Source organism: Myotis daubentonii, chromosome 7, assembly GCF_963259705.1.
Source record: "Myotis daubentonii chromosome 7, mMyoDau2.1, whole genome shotgun sequence".
In the NCBI taxonomy this organism is placed as follows: domain Eukaryota; kingdom Metazoa; phylum Chordata; class Mammalia; order Chiroptera; family Vespertilionidae; genus Myotis; species Myotis daubentonii.
In genome coordinates, this window is record NC_081846.1 from 37,242,172 (window position 1) to 37,265,511 (window position 23,340).

Below are 23,340 nucleotides of genomic sequence, written 5' to 3' on the forward strand. Positions count from 1 at the left end.
GATGTTATATATGTATACATAGAAATATCTGGTTGCTTTTGTGAACTAATTCATATCTAACTTGTCTTTATAATGATACAATTTTATCATTTCTGGGGAAGTATTTGATGTAATTGAGAAGCTGAGGTGAACAAGCTATTGATGCCTTACTGTGTGTTTTTCACGTCAATTCATGCTAAGTTAAATACGTGTATGCATTATGGATATATGCCTGTGTATCTTTTACAGATTGACGAACTTCACTGAAGATGTCTAAGGTAAGAACTTATACTTCCTGTTTCTACACAGTGTAAGCAGAAATGGCTTTATGTCTCAAATCTGTTTACAGTCAAAATTTATGATTCGATATTTTTATTTAAGTATGTTTTTATTGAATTCAGAGAGAACGGGAGGAGAGAGAGAGAGAGAGAAACATCAGTGATTAGAGAGAATCGTTAATCAGCTGCTCCTGCACACTCCCTACTGTGGATTGAGCCCTCAACCTGGGCACCTCCTTGTTCATGTGTTTATACTCAACCAGTAAGCTATACCAGCCAGGCATTATGTTTTAATATAGCTGATCTAACTATGGTATAGCTGATTCATTATTTTTAATATAGCTGGTCTATTTGACTCATTAAGACAATGTTCTAATTTAATTGTCCTAAAAGCTTTGAGCTTTTTTTCTCTCAGATTTCCAATCTCTTGTTTCTAAATACATCAAGAACAACCCATTAGCCTCCATAGGTCATTCCCAGCAGACTAATCACATAATAATTTAAAATTCTAATAATTTATCATGATGAAATTGATGGGGCTCTTCAACTTGATAAATGGTTTATATTATCTTTTGCAGATTAGCCAGAGCCCTGAAATAAATTAGTTTTAAAAGACGTGGAGGAAAGCAGAATTTGTGGTTAAAATTACAAGATTGTATTCTTTCTTTTTGCCTTTCGTTTTTGAATCTTTGGGTATTAGTATCTGATGCATAAGCATCTAGTCTAGTTTTTGTTTTTTATACAAGTACTAGACGCCAAGTGCATAAGTAGGGTCCCTAGGCCTGGACCGGTGATCAGGACCCATCAGGTTCCCCACCTCCTCCTTCCTTGCTTCCATCGACGCCCTACCGCTGCTGGTCCCCCATCCATGTTCGGGCACCCCTGGTGATCACACGTCATAGCGAGTGATTGAACTCCCATTCTCCCGCGTCGAACTCCACGAGGGGGACACTTTGCATATTAGTCTTTTTATATATACTAGGGGCCCAGTGCACAAATTTGTGCACCTTGAAAGGAACTGTGGGCCGTGAGGTTGTGGTGGGCACAGGGGCCCATCCTCTGCACCCCTGCCTGGCCCCTCCCGCCGCGGCCCCTGGTTCCCTGTCTGCTGGCAGCCCTGCTCCCAATGACGGCGCAGAGTGATTGGGGCCCAGAGTGATTGGGGCCCGCACCAGCAGCGGGTGCAAGTAGCGGCAGCTGCCCCGATCACCCCTCGGGAGTAGGGGTGTGGGGGAGGGCAGATGGAGAAGCCCTCAAAGGCAATCCGGGCCCGCAGCCGCCACTCGTACCCGCTGACGGCACTGAGCGATCAGACCTGCGCCAGGCACTGGCAGCCGGTGCAAGTGGGGCTGGCGCCGGCAGTGGGTGTGAATGGCAGCTCCAGTGCCGGCAGCAGGTGCAAGCAGGACTGTCGCTGGCAGCGGGTGCAAGCACCAGGCGGAACTGTGGCACATGGGAGCAAAGAATTTTCAGTAACCACCAGAAGCTTGCCCTGATGACAGTGACCGGCACCCCGCCTTGGTCTGACACTCTGCTCACCTGCTCCACCATCCTGCCATGGCTGACACCTGCCATGTTCCTGGTGGATATTGCACGACATAGCAACCAGTTTTCGGATGTTCCACAGTTCAGTCTATTTGCATGTTAGGGTTTTAGATATATAGATAGATTAGTGTGGAACACCAGTAAGAATATATAAGTTAACCATTAATTCTCTTACCCAGAAATAACCACTGATAGTTTCTTATGAATATTCTTATTACTCGTGTACACATGTGAATATACATTTAGAAAGTAAATTAATTAATTTATCTTGATCTCCCATTTATAGTGTGCCACTGCCCAGTTCTACAGCTTTACTTACTTTGTCCCATGCCCATCTGTCATTTCTCATCAGGTGTCCACCTGTCAGGGAATATTGACACTTAACATTGTCAGCTATGTCTCTCATTCTCAGTCTTCTCTCTCTGGGTCTTTAAAGGTAGATACTCAAAATCCTACCCCCAAGTTGCCTGCCTCACTCACCCTTGGTAAGACTTGTTCCAAAGAGCTAGGAATATAGAGCAAGGGAGAAGACTTTTTCCCGGATACTTTTCACAAATGCATCACACTTGATACATTTTTCTTTTATGTGTTGCTTAATTGTTTAACAGAAATGTAATTGTAGGTTAATATTATAGGTACAGAATAATACTGGATTGGTTTTTCTTTTAAATAAATGTTCTTAGGTGAATACCATTAATTTTCTGATAGAAGTAACTTTTTAGAAGTGTTATTTATGTACTGTATATATTTAATTCATGAGAACTAATGATACTTAGGTTTGTCACAGTTTTATTATGTCTTATCAGCAATTGATAAGATATTTTCTCTCCCTTTTCTTTTTTCTGTAAAATTTTATTTTAGCAACAACCAACTCAGTTTATAAATCCAGAAACTCCTGGCTATGTTGGATTTGCAAATCTTCCTAACCAAGTTCACCGAAAATCAGTGAAAAAAGGTTTTGAGTTCACACTAATGGTGGTCGGTAAGAAATTAGCTTTTATTTTCAAGCTTATTAAAGATGTGGCTATCTGCCTTCCCAACCTGTGGAGTGTAATAATAGCATGACTTATAAAGGGAAAATTCCTTTGTTGGCAGAATCAAATAACTTGGGAATTTGGCAGAGGGGGAGGGAGGGGCGAGAATTTTTTAGAAAATTTTGCTTTATAGTAAAATTACAACTTTTCTGTCATTTCTTTATATGTAGTGATAATTTTTACTCATTGTGGCAGCCATCCTCCAAAATGTTGCCCAGTGATCCTTGCCTCCTGGTATTCATGCAGCTCTCTAGTCCCTTCCCATACTGAATAGGGCTTACCTGTGTAGCCAGTAGGACATTGCAGAAAGGTAAGTCTGTTACTTCGAGCCTGGGTCACAAAAGACATTGTGCTTGTACCTTCTCTTAGCTCACTCTGAGGGCAGCCAGCCACCATGTTAGGAAGACACTCGAGCAACCTTGTAACGAAGTCCCACAAGGCAAGGAACTGAGGCCTGCCAGTAGCCATGTAGTGACCTATCTTAGAAATATCCTCTAGCTCCAATTAAACCTGTGGTTACAGCCATCCTGGCTGACATTCACTGTTACTGCATGAGAGACACCCCCTGCCTCCCTCCATAGAATTCCTAACCAAAAACTCCATGAAATAATAATAAATGTTAATTATTGGTTTAGGCCAGGGATGGGCAAACTTTTTGACTCGAGGGCCACAATGGGTTCTTAAACTGGACCGGAGGGCCGGAACAAAAGCATGGATGGAGTGTTTGTGTGAACTAATATAAATTCAAAGTAAACATCATTACATAAAAGGGTACGGTCTGGATCCGGCCCGCGCGGGCCGTAGTTTGCCCAAGGCTGGTTTAGGCCTATGAGTTTTACATATTAACAGATAACAAATACACATATTTAATGAAAAGTATGTTTCTTTAATACTCAAAAAGACAGTTGCTTACATTTTTGTGGTGGATGTATTTTAAACAAGTAACAGTTCTTCCTATACACATTTTTTAAATTATTAAAGTCCTTTGAAATTGAATGGTTACTGGAATTATTTCATGTTATCACATATATTTTTTCATGGGTATATATTATGTTTCAGCATGACCATTACAGGCTTAACTATCTACTGATTAACTATTAATTCTGTTTACCATATCACATTTCAATCTTGATAACTGTAAAATTCTCTCAAAATGAGGAGGTAGTTTGATAATGAGTAGTACAAATTATTGTTTCTTCGGGTGAATAGTTCATAAATGAAATGAGAGAAATTGTGAGACCCTTGGTCCAGAGAAGGGAATAATGACATGTTTTAGGATCACAATTACATGATAAAGATAATGCAGATTCAAGCTCCTGGTGGAAGAGAGATTCAGTGTAATCTGTCACGCAGTTGCTACATTTTAAAGCATTCTAAAACAGGCAATAACTTTTGCTTCTTGCCATGATAAAATAATTCACAGGGCCAGATAGTGAATATTTAAGGCTTTGTGAACCATACAGTTTTTCGTGGAGCCATTCAATTCTGCTGTGTTCCAGTGAATCTTCACTTACAAGTAGCAGGCTAGATTTGCACTGAGGTTCATCGTTTGCTACTCCCTGAAATAACGGCTACCAGACTAGTCAGGGCATGAATAACTAAAGGCTGGTCAAAATACAGCTTCTCTAAGACATTCTGCAATAGGCAGTGTAGGACTTCAGTCTCTGAGAGAAGGGTAACAAATTACATAAAGTGTAAAGTCATTCCAGCTTTCTGGCATGTACCTGGGGAGAGCTAAGTTGGTCAGAGCACAAGAGTCTCATAGCTGAAGGACTGACTGATCACTATTAAGTGAACCTGAGTACCTGGATCCTGAGTTAGCATAGCAGAGTTCCAAAGACAGCCAGGCCTCCAGAAATCTTCATGGGGTTCCCTTGGACACTGGCTGACACTGAAATTCCACAAGGCTGGGCAAAATGTAGCCACAAAGGGAGTGAGCTGAACTGGAGACCGCATGGAGTTAGAAAGCTGAAATGGGGTTGGGAGACATTAGAATTTCAGCCAAGCAGAGAGGATATCACTGAACATTTAGGGCATTCATAGAAATTCCAGAAAGTACATGGGAGTTGTGTTAAACCAGACAGAAAAGCTGTTTTAAACACTCCCTAATAAAACTTTTAAACAAGACTTAAAGAACCAATTAAACTACTTTCTGGGAGAAGACTCACGCATTAGAGAAGGACATCAAAATGCAGTCATTTCAGTGTAAAATTCACAATATCTAGGATCCACTAGAAAATTATTGGATATGCAAAGAAGCAAGAAAATGTGGCATATAATGAGAGAAATCAGGCAGGAGATATAGGTTGGGAAATGACAGTGATGCTAGAGTGGGCAGACAAGACCTTAAGTATTTTTTTAATTTTTTAATATATTTTTATTGATTTCAGAGAGGAAGAGAGAGACAGAAACATCAATGATGAGAGAGAATCATTGATCGGCTGCCTCCTGCACACCCCCACATCGGATATCCAGTCCACAGGCCGACACTCTTATCCACTGAGCCAAACTAGCCAGGGCAGAACTAAAGCATTTTAAATATACTCCAGTACTCAAAGGAAAACATGAATGTAATGAGGTAAATAGAAGAAAACAAAAACTAACCAAATGGAACTTAGAGTAAAAAAACCTGCAATATCTGAGATGAAAAATTTCTGATGGGCCAACAGTAAATCATAGACTACAGAATAAAAAAAAAAGGCAGTCGAGTCCAGGTGGCATGGCTCAGTGGTTGAGCATTGACCTATGAACCAGGAGTCACGTTTCAATTCCCGGTCAGGGCACATGCCTGGATTATGGGCTCTATCCTCAGTGTGGGGCGTGCAGGAGGCAGCCGATTGATGATTCCCTCTCATCATTGATGTTTCTATTTCTCTTCCCCTCACCCCCTGAAATCAATAAAAATATATTTAAAAAATTTTGCATAAGGCAGTCAAGAGCATCCATACTAAAGTCAACACTGTACAGAATAAATACCAAGAACAGCAGACAGGTGAAGGCCCCCCAAAAAAGGAAAACATCTTTTTTCTTTTTTATCTTCATCCAAGGATATTTTTCCATTGATTTCTAGAGAGAGATGGAAGGAAGGGAGGAGGGGAGGGGAGAGAGAGAGAGAGAGAGAGAGAAAGATCACCTTGAGAGAGAGACATCGATTGGTTGCCTCCCACACATGCCCCTCCCCGGGCTGGAGAACCTGCAGCTGAGGTTGTGTGTGCCCTTGACTAGGAATCGAACCCACAACACTTCAGTCCGCAGGCTGACACTCTAACCACTGAGTAAATCTGGCCAGGGCAGGAAATCATCTTAAAAGTAGCCAGGGGGGGCGGGAAAGGAAAACGTTGCATACAGAGGATCAAAGGTAAGAAGTTATATAACCGACTTCTTAGGAATAACGTAAACCATGTGGCATGACAGCTTAAAATACTAAAGGAACAAAACCTCCAGCCTATAAGTTTTCACCTAAAATAACCTTTAAAATGAAAGCAAAAAATGATAAAAGAGACATTTTCAGATAAATAAGCTGAGAGACTTGATGACTATCAGACCTGCACCATAGGAAACTTTAAATGAGGTTCTGCAGATTGACAAGGGGGAGCACTGGAAATGGTGAATGTGTTGTAAGTATAAAAGACCTCTTGTTTTAAAGATAACTGACTTTAAAACAAAAATATTGTATACCACATGGAAATAATAAAGGTATGGATAGTGCAAAGACAGGAGGGTGACTAGAAAGGTGCTGAGGTAAACTTCTCATGATATATGTGAAGTGACAGCATACATCTTAAAGGAAGACCAAAGTTAAAGTACATTTTGCAAACTGCAGAGTGGCCAAAGAAAAAGATTTGGCTAAAAGCTAATAGCTTCAATAAAATACAGTATTAAAAAGTGCTCAATCCAAAAGAAAGCAGAAGAGAAAGTAATAGGTGAGACAGCTCTGGCCCATGAACAGTGGTTAGAACATCAGCCTGCACACTAAAGAATTGCGAGTTCCATTCTCGATCAAGGGCAGGAACCTGGGTTGCAGGTTCCACCCCTGGCCCTGGTTGAGGCGAGTGTGGGAGGCAACTAATTGATGTATCTCTCTCACATATATGTTTCTCTCTCTCTCTCTCTCTCTCTCTCTCTCTCTCTCTCTCTCTCTCCTCCTCCTCCTCCTCCTCCTCCTCCTCCTCCTCCTCCCCCCCCCCCCTTCTACTCTCTAAAAACAGTCAATGGAAAAAATATCTTCAGGTGAGGATTAACAACAAAAAATAGGTGATACAAAGCAGGAGGGTAGGTCAACAAATTGTGGACCCAGAGGGTGGAACATTGCTCAGGAAACAGATTCAGACTGCTGATAGGTCAACAGCACAGAATAATCTCCAAAGCTAATTATGCTGAGCAAAAGCAGCCAGATAGAAGCAGGTGTGAATGAGCCTAAGTATGTGAAGTCCTAGAATAATTGAAACCAATGTGTAGTAACAGAAAGCAGATTGATGTATGCATTGGGGGCAGGGGGTGGGGATGGGGTAGGGAGAGTGACTCCTGAGTGGTAGAAAGTTACTCTATCTTGAGTGAAGTTTGAGTGAGTGCCCATTGTATGTTTAATTGAGGTATATGTAAATGATACATAATCAATGAATTTGGGCCATTAAGGGTGAGATGGGTAGTGAAAAACATCTAGAAGGTTAACCACAAACTTTTTAAAAAAATATGTGTTTTATTGATTTTTTACAGAGAGGAAGGGAGAGAGAGAGTTAGAAACATCAATGAGAGAGAAACATCGATTAGCTGCCTCCTGCACACCTCCCACTAGGGATGTGCCTGCAACCAAGGTACATGTCCTTGACTGGAATAGAATCTGGGACCTTTCAGTCTGCAGGTCAATGCTCTATCCACTGAGCAAAACCAGCCAGGGCCAAACTTAAATGTTAACTATTAGCAGCCCAAGAAAATGGTGTATCTATCAGGAAAATCCCAATACACCCAACTTGTAAGTCAGAGACTATAAGAGAGGAAAGGTGTAGTTTTTAAAAATTATGGCAGATTTCTAAAGAAATGAGAAACTTCACAAAATGATAGAGCATATGGGAATGAAAGACACATGTTTGGGCAGCAATCTGCAAGGAATTTGAAATAAGTTGTTTATAGACAAGATCATCCATGAGAGAACATGATGACCATGCTGCTGAAGAGTCTCCTTAGGTGGTGACTGCTGGTGATAACTTATATCAAGTTGTTAGCTCCCACAATTTTTTGGGATGGTGGCTTAATTTATAAGAAAAGCAAGATTAAAATTATAAAGGCTATTGCCAAATATGTTACCTTATAGAAAGTCAATAGGGTGCTTAGTGTGACCAAATTCACAAGAGTGTTAGAGTAAACACAGAAAATGAAACCTGGCTTAAGCAAAAATATGCTAACCTAATTATAGGTTCAGGAGTTCTGCATATGACAGGAGTTGTTTGAAGGGGCAGAAAACCTAGCCACTCAGAATGCTGCCCTTCAGAGGCCTTCGGGAAAGGCCCTTGTTACACACTGAGGAAGTAGTGTCTTGTGTTGATTAAAATCAAAAGTAAATGTGAATAGAATCTTCCCCAGGTTAGAAATATTATTTCCTACCATTCCTGGCTTGGCCTAACTTTTTTGTGGGTTTTTTTGTTCATTTTATTTTATTTTTCAATTGTTTTATTGCTTAAAGTATTACAAAGAGTATTACATGTCTCCTTTTTTTCCTGCCCTTAACAATTCCCCAGCCTCCCCTACCCCCCAGTGTCTTATGTCCATTGGTTATGCTTATATGCATGCATACAAGTCCTTTGGTTGATCTCTTACCGCCTCCCGCCCCTCAACCCTCCCCAGCTTTCCCGCTGTAGTTTGACAGTCTGTTCGAGGCAGCTCTGCCTCTGTCTCTATTTTTGTTCATAAGTTTATAATGGTCTTTATTATCCATGAGTGAATGAGATCATGTGGTATTTTTCCTTCATTGACTGGCTTATTTCACTTAGCATAATGCTCTCCAGTTCCATCCATGCCGTTGCAAATGGTAAGAGTTCCTTCTTTTTTGCAGCAGCATAATATTCCATCGTGTAGATGTACCACAGTTTTCTAATCCATTCATCTACTGATGGGCACTTAGGCTGTTTCCAGATCTTAGCTATGGTGAATTGTGCTGCTATGAACATAGGGGTGCATATATCCTTTCTGACTGGTGTTTCTGGTTTCTTGGGATATATTCCTAGAAGTGAGATGACAGGGTCAAATGGGAGTTCCATTTTTAGATTTTTGAGGAAACTCGATACTGTCTTCCATAGTGGCTGCACCAGTCTGCATTCCCACCAGCAGTGCACGAGTGTTCCTTTTTCTCCACATCCTCTCCAGCACTTGTCGTTTGTGGATTTGTTGATGATAGCCATTCTGACAGGTGCGAGATGGTACCTCATTGTTGTTTTGATTTGCATCTCTCTGATGATTAGTGACTTTGAGCAAGTTTTCATATGTCTCTTGGCTTTCTGAATGTCCTCTTTTGAAAGATGTCTATTTAGGTCCTTGGCCCATTTTTTGATTGGATTGTTTATCTTTTGTTAAGTTGTATGAGTTCCTTATATATTTTGGATATTAACCCTACGTATGTATGGGTGGTATTTTTTTTTTAGCTGGGGTTTAAAAAATAAAACCTCAGCCCTGGCAGGGTGGCTCACGGTTGGAGCGTTGTCCTATACACCAGAAGGTTGCAGGTTCGATCTTTGGTCAGGGCATGTACGGGAGACAACTGATCAGTTTCTTTATCCCCCCCTTTCCTCTCTCTAAAATTAATAAAAACATCCTTGGGTGAGGATTAAAAAAACAACAACCTCAGATTAAAATCTGAAGCCTCTGACAGTTTGCCTGATGGGATCTCAGTGGAATTGTAAAAGCACGTGCCACTTTTCTCTCATCTTGTGGCGCCACCTTGTGCCTGGTACTGCATATTTTCTTTTAAAAGGTGCTAACAAGCCATTTTGTAAACTGAATACCACCATTCCAACCAGTCTTTGTTGTCACTACTTTTACAGGTTAATTTAATTAAGATTGTGGACCCAGTATGTTTTATGCAAAGAGTTTGGACGGTGATGCCTTTATACTGGTGGAGATCTCTTGTGTGTGTTTCCCCCATTTAAAGAGAGAAACTACCCACTACAGGAAAGAGATCAGTGACAGTGGAGCAGAGCAGAGCTGGGCACTCAGAATTTAGCTCAAGGACAGCATCATGTTCTGAGTTAGCAGATTATTTGTAGATGTTACCCTAAAGCTATCCTAAGTGAAATAATCACTTGTACCCTTAAAATTAAGATTTAGCATCAGCCACCAGGATTTTAGTACTGCTTTTTAAAAGAGGCTGCTTCTACTCGGACACTTGTGCTCAGATGTCTTCTGCATGATAGCCCCTTTCAGCTGTCATGAGTCATCAGGTGATAGAGGGTAACTTTGTCATCTGCCCCACTGGATTGCAAAGCTCCGTGAAGCAGGGACTTGTCTTCCCTGTTTTCTGTTGTGTCCTAGCACCCAGACCTCTGCTAGGGACTCGGAAAGGATTTAGTACATATTGATCAGGCCCCCTTTGAGCATGGTAAAGATATGGGGGATTGCTGGAAAGTTTATTAAAAGGATAACTTGGTGGGATAGTATGCGTTTAGTCACATTTTTTATGCTCCTATATTGGGACATGTTCAACATGTAATTCTAGTTTTGTCCTTTTGATGTTCCTTTTCATCTGTGAAAATTAAAGTCTAATTGAAGTTCAGTCCTAATTTCTATGTTTGCACATTTTACATTCACTCTTGTGTTCTTGATTTTGTCAACAACAATGATTTTTAAAACATGTGCTCCCTCCACATGTCCTATGGGACTTAGCAGGGGGAGGTTCAAACCCAGATGCCTGAGAGACAGTCAGGCACCGAGTTCAGAAGCACTTCTCTGTACAAAATTAAGCTGTAGCTGATAACTTAACCATGAAGTGATGGAATCTGTTCATGCTTCCTTCAAATATAAGATTTACTGTTGGTATTTTGCAAATCCTTGAAGTTAAATTTTAAATATTCAGAATATGTAGTTGAAGAGGGATTCTTAACTCCTTAGATGCTAGAATGAATACATATCGCCCATCTTGGTCATGTTACACTCAACAGTGTGGGGGTGGGGGGGAGTTACCTTGACATAGGCAATTGCCAGTTTGGGACATGGAGGTGTTTAAAACAGGAAGCAGGGAGGGGACTGGCTCCCTCCTTGGGCGGGGCGGGGGGGGGGGGGCGGGGAGTGGGGGGGTGGATTGCAGCAAGTCAAAGTATGTAAGGATCTCCGTTTCTGTCCCGTTCTCACAGCTTAGGTGGTGAGTGCTGTTGACATTGATGGGGAGATATGTTCAGTTTTCTGAAAATATGACACATTAAATGATTGGCAAACTCATGATTGAAAACCTACTTTGAATTCTATTAAAATATAAAGGCCCCCTCCAGAGTTCATTCCATATATTTGTTAAGAGGTGAGATCACATTTCTGATCTTACAGTGTATGAATTCTGGAGCCCCACACACTGGATTCAAATTGAGGCCCTGCTCTGGGTGGTTGTCTGACCTGTGAGCATCCATCTCCCCATCAGTAAATTGGGAGAGTTGTACCAAATTCATAGTTGTCGTACGGAGCCCAGAAAATGATGTTTGTGGGGCATTTAGCCCAGTTCCAGGCCTAGCATAAACTCTCAGCAGATGGTCATCCGGATAATACCATGATGATGTCTTCCTTTTTGTTTAAAGGTGAATCGGGGCTAGGAAAATCGACTCTTATAAACAGCCTGTTCTTGACGGATCTTTACCCAGAAAGAATCATACCTGGAGCTGCAGGTACAAAAATTCCTAAGTGTAATTTACCATAGAAGTTGTTTAAGAGTGCACAATTAATATTTGATGCCTCAGCCTTGAGTTTTTGCTTTTGTTTGGCTGTAAACACAAGGAAAATGTCATTTAGGTAAGGAAGAGTGTGCTGCACCTTTGTCCTTGGATTCAGGTTGTAGACTGACAACGTATCCGTGGATCCATCCTCTCCAAGTTTGTTATCTATAAAGTCTATACAGTGTCATAAATTGTTCTTGCCTATGTTCTCTGTGTGATGGGAGGATCAAGTGACAGTGTTATCTTGTGGAAAAAAGCTGTGTAGCCAGTAGGCTACTGTGGGAGTCAGGGGTTCTGAGTGTTCCCAGTGCAGGACACTGGTGTCTGTGAATGCTGATTAAGTGAATGGATTAAGCACAGATAGATCCTAGGACCTGAGCTACCACAATGGAGAGATATAGCCCTGTCATTGAATTCAATTTTAAAGGAATTCATAAATGTATTCTTTGTCCCAGGAAAAGAAATTAAAATTTTCAATATTGGCATTTTTACCTTCCTGGGCAGCCCTTTAATCTTAGCTTCAACACTTCCCTTGCTTACACTGGAATCGTTTTTACACAATCCTCATATTACCTTCTGAAAACCTTCCTCAGAGAGGTTGTGGCTTTCAGGTCATTTGATAATAGATTTCATCTCTTTGCAAACAGGCTCAATGTTAAGGCACATTCTCTTACTAAGTTTGTTTCTTTTCTAGAGAAAATTGAAAGAACAGTCCAAATTGAGGCTTCTACTGTTGAGATTGAAGAGCGAGGGGTCAAGCTGCGCCTGACAGTGGTGGACACACCCGGCTATGGTGATGCCATCAACTGCAGGGATTGGTACGGACCCCACAGGGATGGGCACCCAGAAGTGTTGAGGGCTGTGCATGTATTAACACCTGTTTTGCTATATTTTATTTTATTTATTTTTTTCATGATTGCACAGCTTTATTGCTTAAGGTGTGGCTATATGTAGCAAGTATCTAAGGATGTATATTTTTTTTAATAATTCTTTATTGTTGAAAGTATTACTTGTGTCCCTTTTTTCCTCCGTTGACCCCCTCTAAAACAGGAAGCAGGGAGGGGACTGGCTTCCCACCCCTCCCCAACCCTCACTCTGCCTCAAGCCTTCAGGACTCTATTGTCTATGTTCATGGGTTACGCATATATGCATACAAGGTCTTTGGTTGATTACCTCCCACCCACCCACCCTCCCCCACCTTCCTCTGAGATTCCACACACTGTTCCATGCTTCCATGTCTCTGGATCCACTCCGTTCATCAGTTTATTTTGTTAGATTCCACATATGAGTGCGATCATGTGATACTTGTCTTTCTCTGACTGAATTATTTCACTTAGCATGATGTTCTCCAGGTCCCTCCATGCTTTCTCAAAGGATAAGAGAGTCTTCATTTTTACTGCTGCATAGTATTCCATGGTATAAATGTACCACAGCTTTTTTATCCACTCATCTACTTAGTTATTGTAAATTGTGCTGCTATGAACATAGGGGTATAGACATTCTTTCTGATTGGTGTTTCGGGTTTCTTAGGATATACTCCTAGAAGTGGGATCACTGGGTCAAATGGCAGATCCATATTTAATTTTTTGAGGAAACTCCATACTGTTTTCCATAATGGTTGCACCAGTCTGCATTCCCACCAGCTGTGTACCTTTTCTTCACATCCTTGCCAGCCCTTGTCATTTGTTGATTTGTTGATGGTAGCCATTCTGACAGGTGTGAGACGATACCTCACTGTCATTTTGATTAGCATCTCTCAGATGATAGTGATTTGGGGGCATTTTTTTCATAAATCTCTTGGCCATCTGTATGTCCTCTTTGGAGAAGTCTATTTAGGTCCTTTGCCCATTTTTTAATTGGGTCGTTTCTCTTCCTTTTGTTAAGTTGTGTGAGTTCCTTATATATTTTGGATATTAACCCTTTATCAGATGTATCATTGCCAAATATGTTCTCCCATGCAGTGGGTTCTCTTTTCGTTTGGTGATGGTTTCTTTTGCTGTGCAGAAGCTTTTTATGTTGATGTAGTCCCATTTGTATATTTTCTCTTAGTTTCCTTTGCCTTAAGGAGATGTATCTGTAAACATCTTGCTATGAGAGATGTCTTGAGATTTTGCTGCCTATGGTATCTTCTAGGATTTTTATGGCTTCACGACTTATATTTAACTCTTTTATCCCTTTTAAGTTTATTTTTGTGTATGTTGTTAAGTTGACGGTCTAGTTTCATTTTTTTGCATGTATCTGTCCAATTTTCCCAACAACATTTATTGAAGAGACTCTCTTGACTCTATTGTATGCTCTTGCCTCCTTTGTCAAATATTAATTGAGTGTAATGGCTTGGGTCGATTACTGGGTTCTCTGTTCTGTTCCATTGATCTATATGCCTGTTCATGTACCAATACCAGGCTGTTTTGATTACGGTGGCTTTGTAGTATAAATTTGAAAACTGGTATTGTGATTTTTCCAACTTTGTTTTTCTTTCTCAAAATTGCTGCAAGCTATGCAGGGTCTTTTTCATTCCATATAAATTTTTGGAATATTTGTTCTTACTCTGTGAAATATTCCGTTGGTATTTTAATAGGGATTGCATTGAATCTATGAATACTATACTTTGTGTAGTGTTGCCGTTTTAATGATGTTGATTCTACCAATCCATTAACATGGTGTATTCTTCCACTTGTTTATATCATCTTCTATCTCTTTCATTGTCCTGAAGTTTTCTGAGTATAGGTCCTTTGTCTCCTTGGTTAAGTTTATTCCTAAGTATTTTAATTTTTTTGTTGCAATGGTAAATGGGATTGTTTGTTTAGTTTCTCTTTCTGAGAATTCATTATTGGCGTATAAAAAAACCCATCGATTTTTGGATGTTGATTTTGTATCCTGCTACATTGCCAAATTCATTTATTAAATCTAGTAGTTTTTTGATGGAGTATTTAGGGCTTTCTATGACTAATATCATGCCATCTGTGAATAATGAGAGTTTTACTTCCTTTTTTCCAATTTGAATGCCTTTTATTTCTTCTTGTCTGATCACTGTGGCTAGGACTTCCAGTACTATGTTGAATAAGAGTGGTGAAAGTGGACATCCCTGTCTTGTCCCTGTTCTTAGGGGAAATGCTTTTAGTTTTTGTCCATTGAGTATAATGTTGGCTGTAGGTTTGTCATATATGGCCTTTATCATATTGAGATATGCTCCCTCTATTCCCACTTTGCTGAGGGTTTTTATCAAAAATGGGTGTTGGATTTTTTCAAATGCTTTTTCTGCACCTATTGATATGATCATGTGATTTTTGTCTTTCAATTTGTTTATGTGATGTATCTTGTTTATTAATTTGCAAATATTGTACCAGCCTTGAATCCCTGGAATAAATCCCGCTTGGTCGTGGTGTATGATCTTTTTAATATATTGCTGTATGCTATTTGCTAATATTTTGTTGAGGATTTTAGCATCTATGTTCACCAGGGATATTGGCCTGTAATTCTCTTTCTTTATAGTATCTTTATCTGGTTTTGGAATTAGGATAATGCTGGACTCATAAAAAGAATTTGGAAGTGTTCCTTCCTCTTGGATTTTCTGAAATAGTTTGAGGAGTATAGGTGTTAGTTCTTCTTTGAATGTTTGGTAAACTCCCCTGTGAAGCCATCGGGACCTGGGCTTTTGTTTGCTGGGAGTTTTTTGTTGTTATTGGCCTATACAGGCTTTCTGATTCCTCCTGATTCAGTTTTAGGAGATTGTATTTTTTCTAGGAATTTGTCCATTTCATCCACTTTGTCCAGCTTATTCATAGTATTTTCTTATAATCCTTTGTATTTCTGTGGTGTCAGTGGTTACTTCTCCACTTTCGTTTGTTTTGCTATATTTAAATGTATAGTACTGAGTAATTATTGGATATGGAGTAACTGGATATGGTAAAATAATGGGACAATTTTTATTTTTATTTTTTGGTTAATCCTCACCTGAGGATATTTTTTCCATTGGGAGGGAGGGTGAGAGGGAAATCAGTGTGTAAAAGAGACATATTCACTGGGGCCTCCATCAAAGCTGCAACCCAGGTACATGCCCTTGACTGGGAATCGAACCCTTGACGCTTTGATGCGTGCCTGACACTCTAACCACTGTGAACACTGGCCAGGGAATTAATAAGACAATTTAAGGCACATTAATTAGGATATTTTAAATAAGGAATTTCACAGAGAATAAGGGTTTTTTTCCCTCTTAAGAACATTCTAGTGAGATCTGAGATTGTAGAGTCAACCCTCTGTCCTGATTGGAGCTGTAACCAGTGCACACAATATTGGGGTCCAGTGTTCCTCTAGAACTCTCTCAGTCACTCAAGACCCAGAGCCTGAAAATGGCTGCTCGCTGGCATTTGCACCAATTTGGAAATGCACAAGTAGAAAATGATAGCAGTCTTCCCAGGATCCTGCTGAGGATTCCTTTTCATGTACGGAGGCCCCTGGTCCTTCCCAGGAGCATAAAGCATCAATGCCCAACACTAGGTAGAAAAGGGAGGACAGGGAGGCCTCTCCCCATCATTGGGAACTGCCCCTCCTGCAGGTTGGCCTTGGCATTGTGGCTGCGCTGCTTACCATCTCCACATCTTCACTGCCTGCTCTTGCCATGTTCTGCTGCTGCTACCACGCCCCTTAAAAGCATTGGCAGCCCAGGCTCTTATGACCTCTTCCATTCTGACTTTTGACCCCCGGCCCTTAGCTCTTGGCACAGTTTCCAGATATATCCATCTTGCCAAATGGAGGAGTCAGTTTCCATTTCCATCTTACAGATGAGTTACAAAATTATATTTGGGAGGTGGGGCACAGGAGACAAGAAAACTTGCTTTGTTTCTGAAGTTAGGGTCTGCCTGCCTGCCTTTTGTACCCTTGATCCTCAATGTGTGTGTGTGTGTCTCAGCTTCAAGACCATCATCTCCTACATTGACGAGCAGTTCGAGCGGTACCTACATGATGAGAGCGGCCTCAACCGACGGCACATTGTGGACAACAGGGTACACTGCTGCTTCTATTTCATCTCGCCCTTTGGACACGGGCTTAAGCCCTTAGATGTCGCATTTATGAAGGCGATACACAACAAGGTCAATATTGTGCCTGTCATTGCGAAAGCTGATACCCTCACTCTGAAGGAACGGGAACGTTTGAAGAAAAGGGTGAGTGACTGTGGGGCAGGCAGCAAAGTGCGATGGAGATGTGGGGCAGTTTTAACCAGCACCCAATACTTCTAATGTTTTAGTATTTTTCCTTCACAAAAGTATCAAATTACTATTGTTTCTTATAACTCACCTTAGGTGAACTTCCCCTCAGTGCCTAGAAGATGGCTAATGTGCAGTCACGTTTCATGGTCGGTAACAATGTGCACTGGGTAGGAGGATCTCCCTGAGGTTCTCTGTTCCATCTAAACACTGTAACCCCCACATTTTTCTGGGAACGTGTACTAATGATGATAGTCTGGTGTCAGAAGGCTGAGAGGCCTGCATTTAGCTGTGGAGGTTGCACAGCGGTCCTCCAGCTCCTGAGCTGGCTGTGGTCTCTGTTCTCCCATAGAGATTCAGTTACCTGTTTAAATTACATACCTGTTTGTATGCTTACTGAGAATTCCAAGCTCGTATGCTATATTCTACAAATAAGAATTCCTTTAATTATCCTCAAAAATAACCACTATTAACAGGTATCTGTCCTTGTAGAACAGCGGTTCTCAACCTGTGAGTCGCGACCCCTTTGGCAGTCGAACGACCTTTTCACAGGGGTCGCCTAAGACCATCCTGCATATCAGCTATTTACATTACGATTCATAACATTAGCAACATTACAGTTAGGAAGTAGCAACGAAAATAATTTTATGGTTGGGTCACAACATGAGGAACTGTATTTAAAGGGCCAGAAGGTTGAGAACCACTGTTCTAGAACATGGTCTCTTTATGTTTTTGTTTTTACAGAATAGGATTATGTCATACCTATGACTCTGCCACTTGACTTTCTAAGTCTTACGCAGAAAGCATGCCTCTCACCCTTATCTGTGGCATGCATAGTGTTCTTCAGTGTGTTTCTGGGTCTTCCCACCCACCCCCAGTCCCTGACATTGGGATCTTTGCTTGCTTGTGTATTCCAAAAGTTTGGAACAGGACTTGGCACCTGTTAGACACTCAGAAATGTTTATGTGTTGAACAGTTGTCCACATCTGTCATCTCACAGTTGTAAAGTCAGACAAATTCTTGAAAAGGAAATTAATGCATGTTTAAATACTTGAAAGATGGCTAAATTTTCCTCAAAATAAGCTTATTCCCAAAGCAGCATTCAAGCACGCTCTTCTCTCCCCGACATTCCTGATGTATCACCAGTTTTTGTCATGTGTTTTCTCCTGCTCGATGCCCTTGGCATTCTCTTAGGTTTTAGAGACTTGCCTCTCTTTTCATTGAGTTACAGATATTCTTGTTTTTAGACTATTATGTCGAAGTCTGAGTTTTGTGTGTTCACATTTTTCTGGCTGTCTTTTCCATAGCAGAGTTTCTAAATTGTATATACTCATATTTCTCAACTGTACCCTTTACTGTCTCAGGAGGCTGCCAATATTTTAGGAAATATTCAGGCCCTTGAAGGAACCCCTGAAAGCTTATGCATTTTTATATGTTATAGTCAGTATTTTAGCACTTTCACTTAAGGAAACTTCACCTTCTTTAGGGTGTTACATTCCATTTCAAATGGTAGGGGAAAGAGGTACCCAGGGTAGCATGCTTTATACCCATCTCATCTTATACTCAAAACACTTAGGGCTTGATTTCAAACTCTGAAATGAATTGAAATACTTGGTGCACTAAACTGTTTTATCTTGGGCCTTTTTAACCCCTTCTCTTTACTACTCCCTGATCTAAAGGAACCTCTCAAATCTCTCCCACCCTCCTTTGTTTTATGCCTTGATGTCCATCTACCCTCTCCTAATCCCTTTAACTTGGGGCTCACCTGTCCAGCTGCAAACAATGTGTTCAATGGAAGGTCTACATTAAGAACAAATCCCACCTGTCTGGGTGTCTATAGTAGGCAACCAATAGATTTGTCTCTCACATCGATGTTTTTCTCTCTCTCCCCCTCCCTCCCTCCCTTCCACACTCTCTATAAATCAATGGAAAAAATATCCTCGGGTGAGGATTAACCAAAAAAAAAAAAAAAAAGGAAGAACAAATCTGGGAGCAGGGTTTGAGGTGGGTGTTCCCTGCTGGCTTGGATTATGTTCTCTCTTCCCTTGGGCTGTCGGGCATAAGAAACACCCAAACTGTAGAGAATTTTTATGAGTTTATTTTTGCAGCTTCTCTTATGTATTTGGAATTAAGGAGGGAACACAAGATTACATGAGGGTGGGCAAGAGCAGTGATCAGATTACAGGACATATAGGGGTCTGCAGGGGGGCATTTCAAAGGTGTGTTCACCTAGGAACAATGGACAGAGCTAGCTTAAATTGAAGATAAACCTTTCACTAAGGAAGTTGTATGCCTGGGGTGTGACTATCCACCATGACTTACCCAGTTAGGAATTTATGACTAGGTCACCCTGTGAGCTTACTTTCCATAGGACCCCTTTTTCCATCCACAATGCCCAAGTCTTGGTGTGAGAATAAGCAGAGCTCCAGCCTTCCTCATACCTTATGGAGTGCCCAGCATATAGACAGATGAATGACTGCTTACCCCAACTCCAGCCTTTTTTCCCTTCCCTCTTAGTGGTCTGCTCCCTGGTTGACAGTAGAGTGTGAGGTTTCACCGGAGGCCACTTTTTGCCTATTGAGTAAAAGTCTGGATCCCAGATCTTAGACCCTGGCCTGGCATTCTGGGGATTCGTCCCTTGGTAACCCCAGGGGTTCTTCTGACTTACCCAACTCATTGTCCTGTGTTCCGCCATCCTAGATTTCTTGTGATTACCAAAACGGACTTCCTGTGTTCTCCCCTCATGATTTTGACAGATTTTCCCCAGGTGCCTCTCCCCCTCCTTATGAGACTCCTTTGTGTTCTTCAGGAACCCTTTAGACAATACCTGTGGCTCTTCTCTACTGGCAGCATCTGTCTGTGCCTCTCCTCAGGCACTTGTCATTCTGGCCACAGTGGGGGTTGGGGGGAGGGTGTACATGAACAGTGGTGGTATATTGTGTTACTATGGACAGAGGTCCCTCCAGATACTTAAATACCATTTTAGCAGTTCATGAAAGCTTTGAAAATAATTGTCATAATCCATTTTATTTTTTATTGAAGTTTGGGTAATTCTGATGTATTTCCCAATCCGATGAGTTAGGCTTGACTAAAATTTGTGCAGTTTGTTAAAATTGCTTCTGATTTTGTCATTCTTTCAGATTCTGGATGAAATTGAAGAACATAACATCAAAATCTATCACTTACCTGATGCAGAATCAGATGAAGATGAAGATTTTAAAGAGCAGACCAGACTTCTCAAGGTAAGAATTCCAGGTGCACAGAGTGACTAACTCCTGTTTCCTGCTGTCCACATTCAAAATGGGAGGAGTTGGTGAAGAACCAGATCCTGGAGCCTTGACTTAGAGAAGTTGTCTGGGAATTGTGACCTAACTGTCACTGTAAGGCTTAGAAATCTTAATTGCAGGTTTAATTTGTTCGTGCAGTTTCTCCTGTGTGGAAGATGCCTGCCACTTCCAAGTAAAGTGTGCACCATAAGCTTTCCAAGTAATCCTGTGGTAGCAGCCAAGTGTCCCCTCTGTGTTGATGCTCCTGTGTTTGCGGTGAATGTAGCAGTCCCTGTGTGGAGCCTGTCAACCCTGTGTGTCTCTTTCTAGGCCAGTATCCCGTTCTCTGTGGTTGGATCCAATCAGCTGATAGAAGCCAAAGGCAAGAAGGTCCGAGGCCGCCTCTATCCGTGGGGTGTCGTGGAAGTGGAGAACCCGGAACACAACGACTTTCTGAAGCTGAGGACAATGCTCATGTAAGACACTCATGCACTACAGTTGGCAGAGCCCAGCACAGAGAGTGTGGGATGTGCATGGGACTTCCATTGTGCCTGCAGTGGGCCTGCCGCAGCATAGTACAGAAGGCCCGCACCTGTAGGCTCTCTGGAATGATCTGAACTAGCCCTTCCACCTGTGACCTTTAGCTCAGTACTCCTTTCTCATTGAATGCCAGGGTCTCTTTTGAGGCTAAAAGTAGACTAGACTTAATGTGTGCGGTGGCCATTCCCAGCAAGAGTCACCTCCTGCTCCAGGGAGGATGTGTTTGGATCTGCCTTAGGGGCCAGCTGGGGTATGCTGCCACTGCTGGTCAGCCTCAGGCTCTCTCAGGGTTGCCCCCATTCTATTCCTCTTATTGCAGTGGTTCTCAACCTTGGCTGCACATTAGAAGCACCTGGGAATCTTTTTAAAATCCTGATTTCTGGGCCTCATCCTCCGGAAATTTTGTTATGGGGTGAGGCCACAACATTAGCAACAACGAAACAGAATTTCTGGAGGATGAGGCCCAGAAATCAGGATTTTAAAAAGTTTCCCAGGTGATTCTAATGTGCAGCCAAGGTTGAGAACCACTGCTCTATTGAGTCCTAGCAACTAGGACAGCCCTGACTACAAAAACAGACTGTTTCCTCTAAAAATAGATTCCACATTTAGCAACATACATGTAATGCTGTTGCTCTGGAATGAAGAGGTTGAAAGAAAGAGTATTGCCAAACCTCTTTAATCAGAAGAGTTCAAACAATGGCTAATCTAGATAAACTTTAAATAACTGAAAACTGCTCTATATGCCACATGTGTCTCACTTGGGTTAGCAGTTTTAGTGAATTAAAATCACTAAAAAATATAGCATTAAATTTACTATTCAAGCTCTATTAAACATACAGTCATTTAAAGTGCACCTGGCCCCTTCAGGGCTGGGTTTTCAGCTGTCATGATCCTGTCAGAGGTGGAGGGTGTGGAGGGCTGAAGAGGGAACTTTGGTGTCAGTTATGTTTCTCAGAAAGAGGGAAAATGGGCCACCCCTTTGCCATTACTCAGTTTATTCCCTGGATCCAGAGTAACAGGAATATAATCTCTCTACTCTTTGAGTTCTTACATATTGGAAAAAACTCAGCCAGAAACCCAGGAATGTTCTATACAGTGATTAGAAGATTTGAAGTGCTGTTTCTATTTTATCCAGAATGTTAATACTTCATTTTGTGTTCTTCCCCATAGCTTAAGCTAGTTAACTCTCTCTGACATACATTGTAAGCATACGAAGTCATGAATATTTGAATTGCATGTTTTCTATAAGTACGTTCAGAAAGTGTGTTCTGTTTCAGACACTGTTTACCTAAAAAAATCTCCTAATGTCTATGCATCTGGCCCTGTCCAGGGATGATAGTCTCGTGCAGAATTTGGCCGTACCTGTGGTAGAGGCCCCATGGAGGGGCTCTTAACCTGGCCCTGTGGGGTGGGTGTGTTCATTTACTGTGGTAGCAAGGAAGGATACACCTCTGTAGATGTTTCCACAGCCTTATCCCCAAATTCCATCAACTTTGTGTACAATTTGCCAGGCAATAGTGGAGTTTTAGTTCCAGGGGTTCTTTTGTGTCCGTGATTGGTTGTTTTCTTCATGCAAATGGCACATGCATGGAGCCCAGCTTGGTGCATTCTTACCTCTTTCAGCACTCACATGCAGGACCTCCAGGAGGTGACCCAGGACCTTCACTATGAGAACTTCCGTTCTGAGAGGCTCAAAAGGGGCGGCAGGTGAGACTATCCCTCTCTGTCAATATTTGTCACCCCAAGTCACACTGTCCTATATGTGTCCAGCTCTTCTTCCTTGACCTAAGAGCAATATGATTTGATTTTCTACTCGAGCTATTATAAGCTACTTGTTGCTAATTTAATCAAATTGTGCCCTTTTTTGCCTGTTAAAGGCAGCTTTAATCATCTGCATGGACAGAACAGCTTTAAATGGAAAGGCCATATACATGTGGTGGGGTACTTTCTCAAAAGTGTCAGTCTGTCTATAAATGAGGACAGACTCACATTAAGAAAGTACAGCACCCCAAGGGTTAAGGTGGGAGCAGCAGGTCTACTCCTCAGTGTACATGGCCACTCTCACTCAGCTGTTTACTATCCTCAACGGTTTTTAATTGAGACCTGATTCATGTCTGATAAAATCACATCTGTGCATAGAGCTTAATAAATAAGTAATGTACAGCATTCAGTAAAATAATTTTCTGTATTGTAGTTCACCAAAATATTCACATTTTTAAAATTTGATATATGCATATATACAAAGTGTACATTAAAGTCTACTTTATTGTTTTATTAATGTGGGGACTAGACATTAAGAAAGGTAGAAGCAACAAGGAGGTCCCATTGAGGAGCAGACAACCAGGCAATAGACTAGACCAGTGGTCGGCAAACTCATTAGTCAACAGTACAATGATTGAAATTTTTTTTGAGAGCCAAATTTTTTAAACTTAAACTATATAGGTAGGTACATTGTTATTAACTTAATTAGGGTACTCCTAAGGCTTAGGAAGAGCCACACTCAAGGGGCCAAAGAACCGCATGTGGCTCGCAAGCCGCAGTTTGCCGACCACGGGTAGGCCAGCCTCAGCATATTAGAAGCTGTGTCT

At 41.4% G+C, this 23,340-nt stretch overlaps 1 protein-coding gene across 1 annotated transcript in view; it reads left to right on the plus strand.

Moving 5' to 3' along the window:
- The first annotated feature begins 114 nt into the window (after positions 1–114).
- SEPTIN2 (septin 2) overlaps positions 115–23,340 on the plus strand; it is a 28,772-nt gene continuing 5,546 nt past the window's right edge. Inside the window, exons 1-8 of the mRNA XM_059703866.1 lie at positions 115–257; positions 2,664–2,784; positions 11,608–11,694; positions 12,437–12,560; positions 16,652–16,904; positions 20,087–20,188; positions 20,543–20,688; positions 22,376–22,459. Of these exons, the coding sequence (XP_059559849.1) occupies positions 249–257; positions 2,664–2,784; positions 11,608–11,694; positions 12,437–12,560; positions 16,652–16,904; positions 20,087–20,188; positions 20,543–20,688; positions 22,376–22,459 (926 nt within the window). The 5' untranslated portion in view covers positions 115–248. The remainder of the gene's footprint in view (positions 258–2,663; positions 2,785–11,607; positions 11,695–12,436; positions 12,561–16,651; positions 16,905–20,086; positions 20,189–20,542; positions 20,689–22,375; positions 22,460–23,340) is intronic.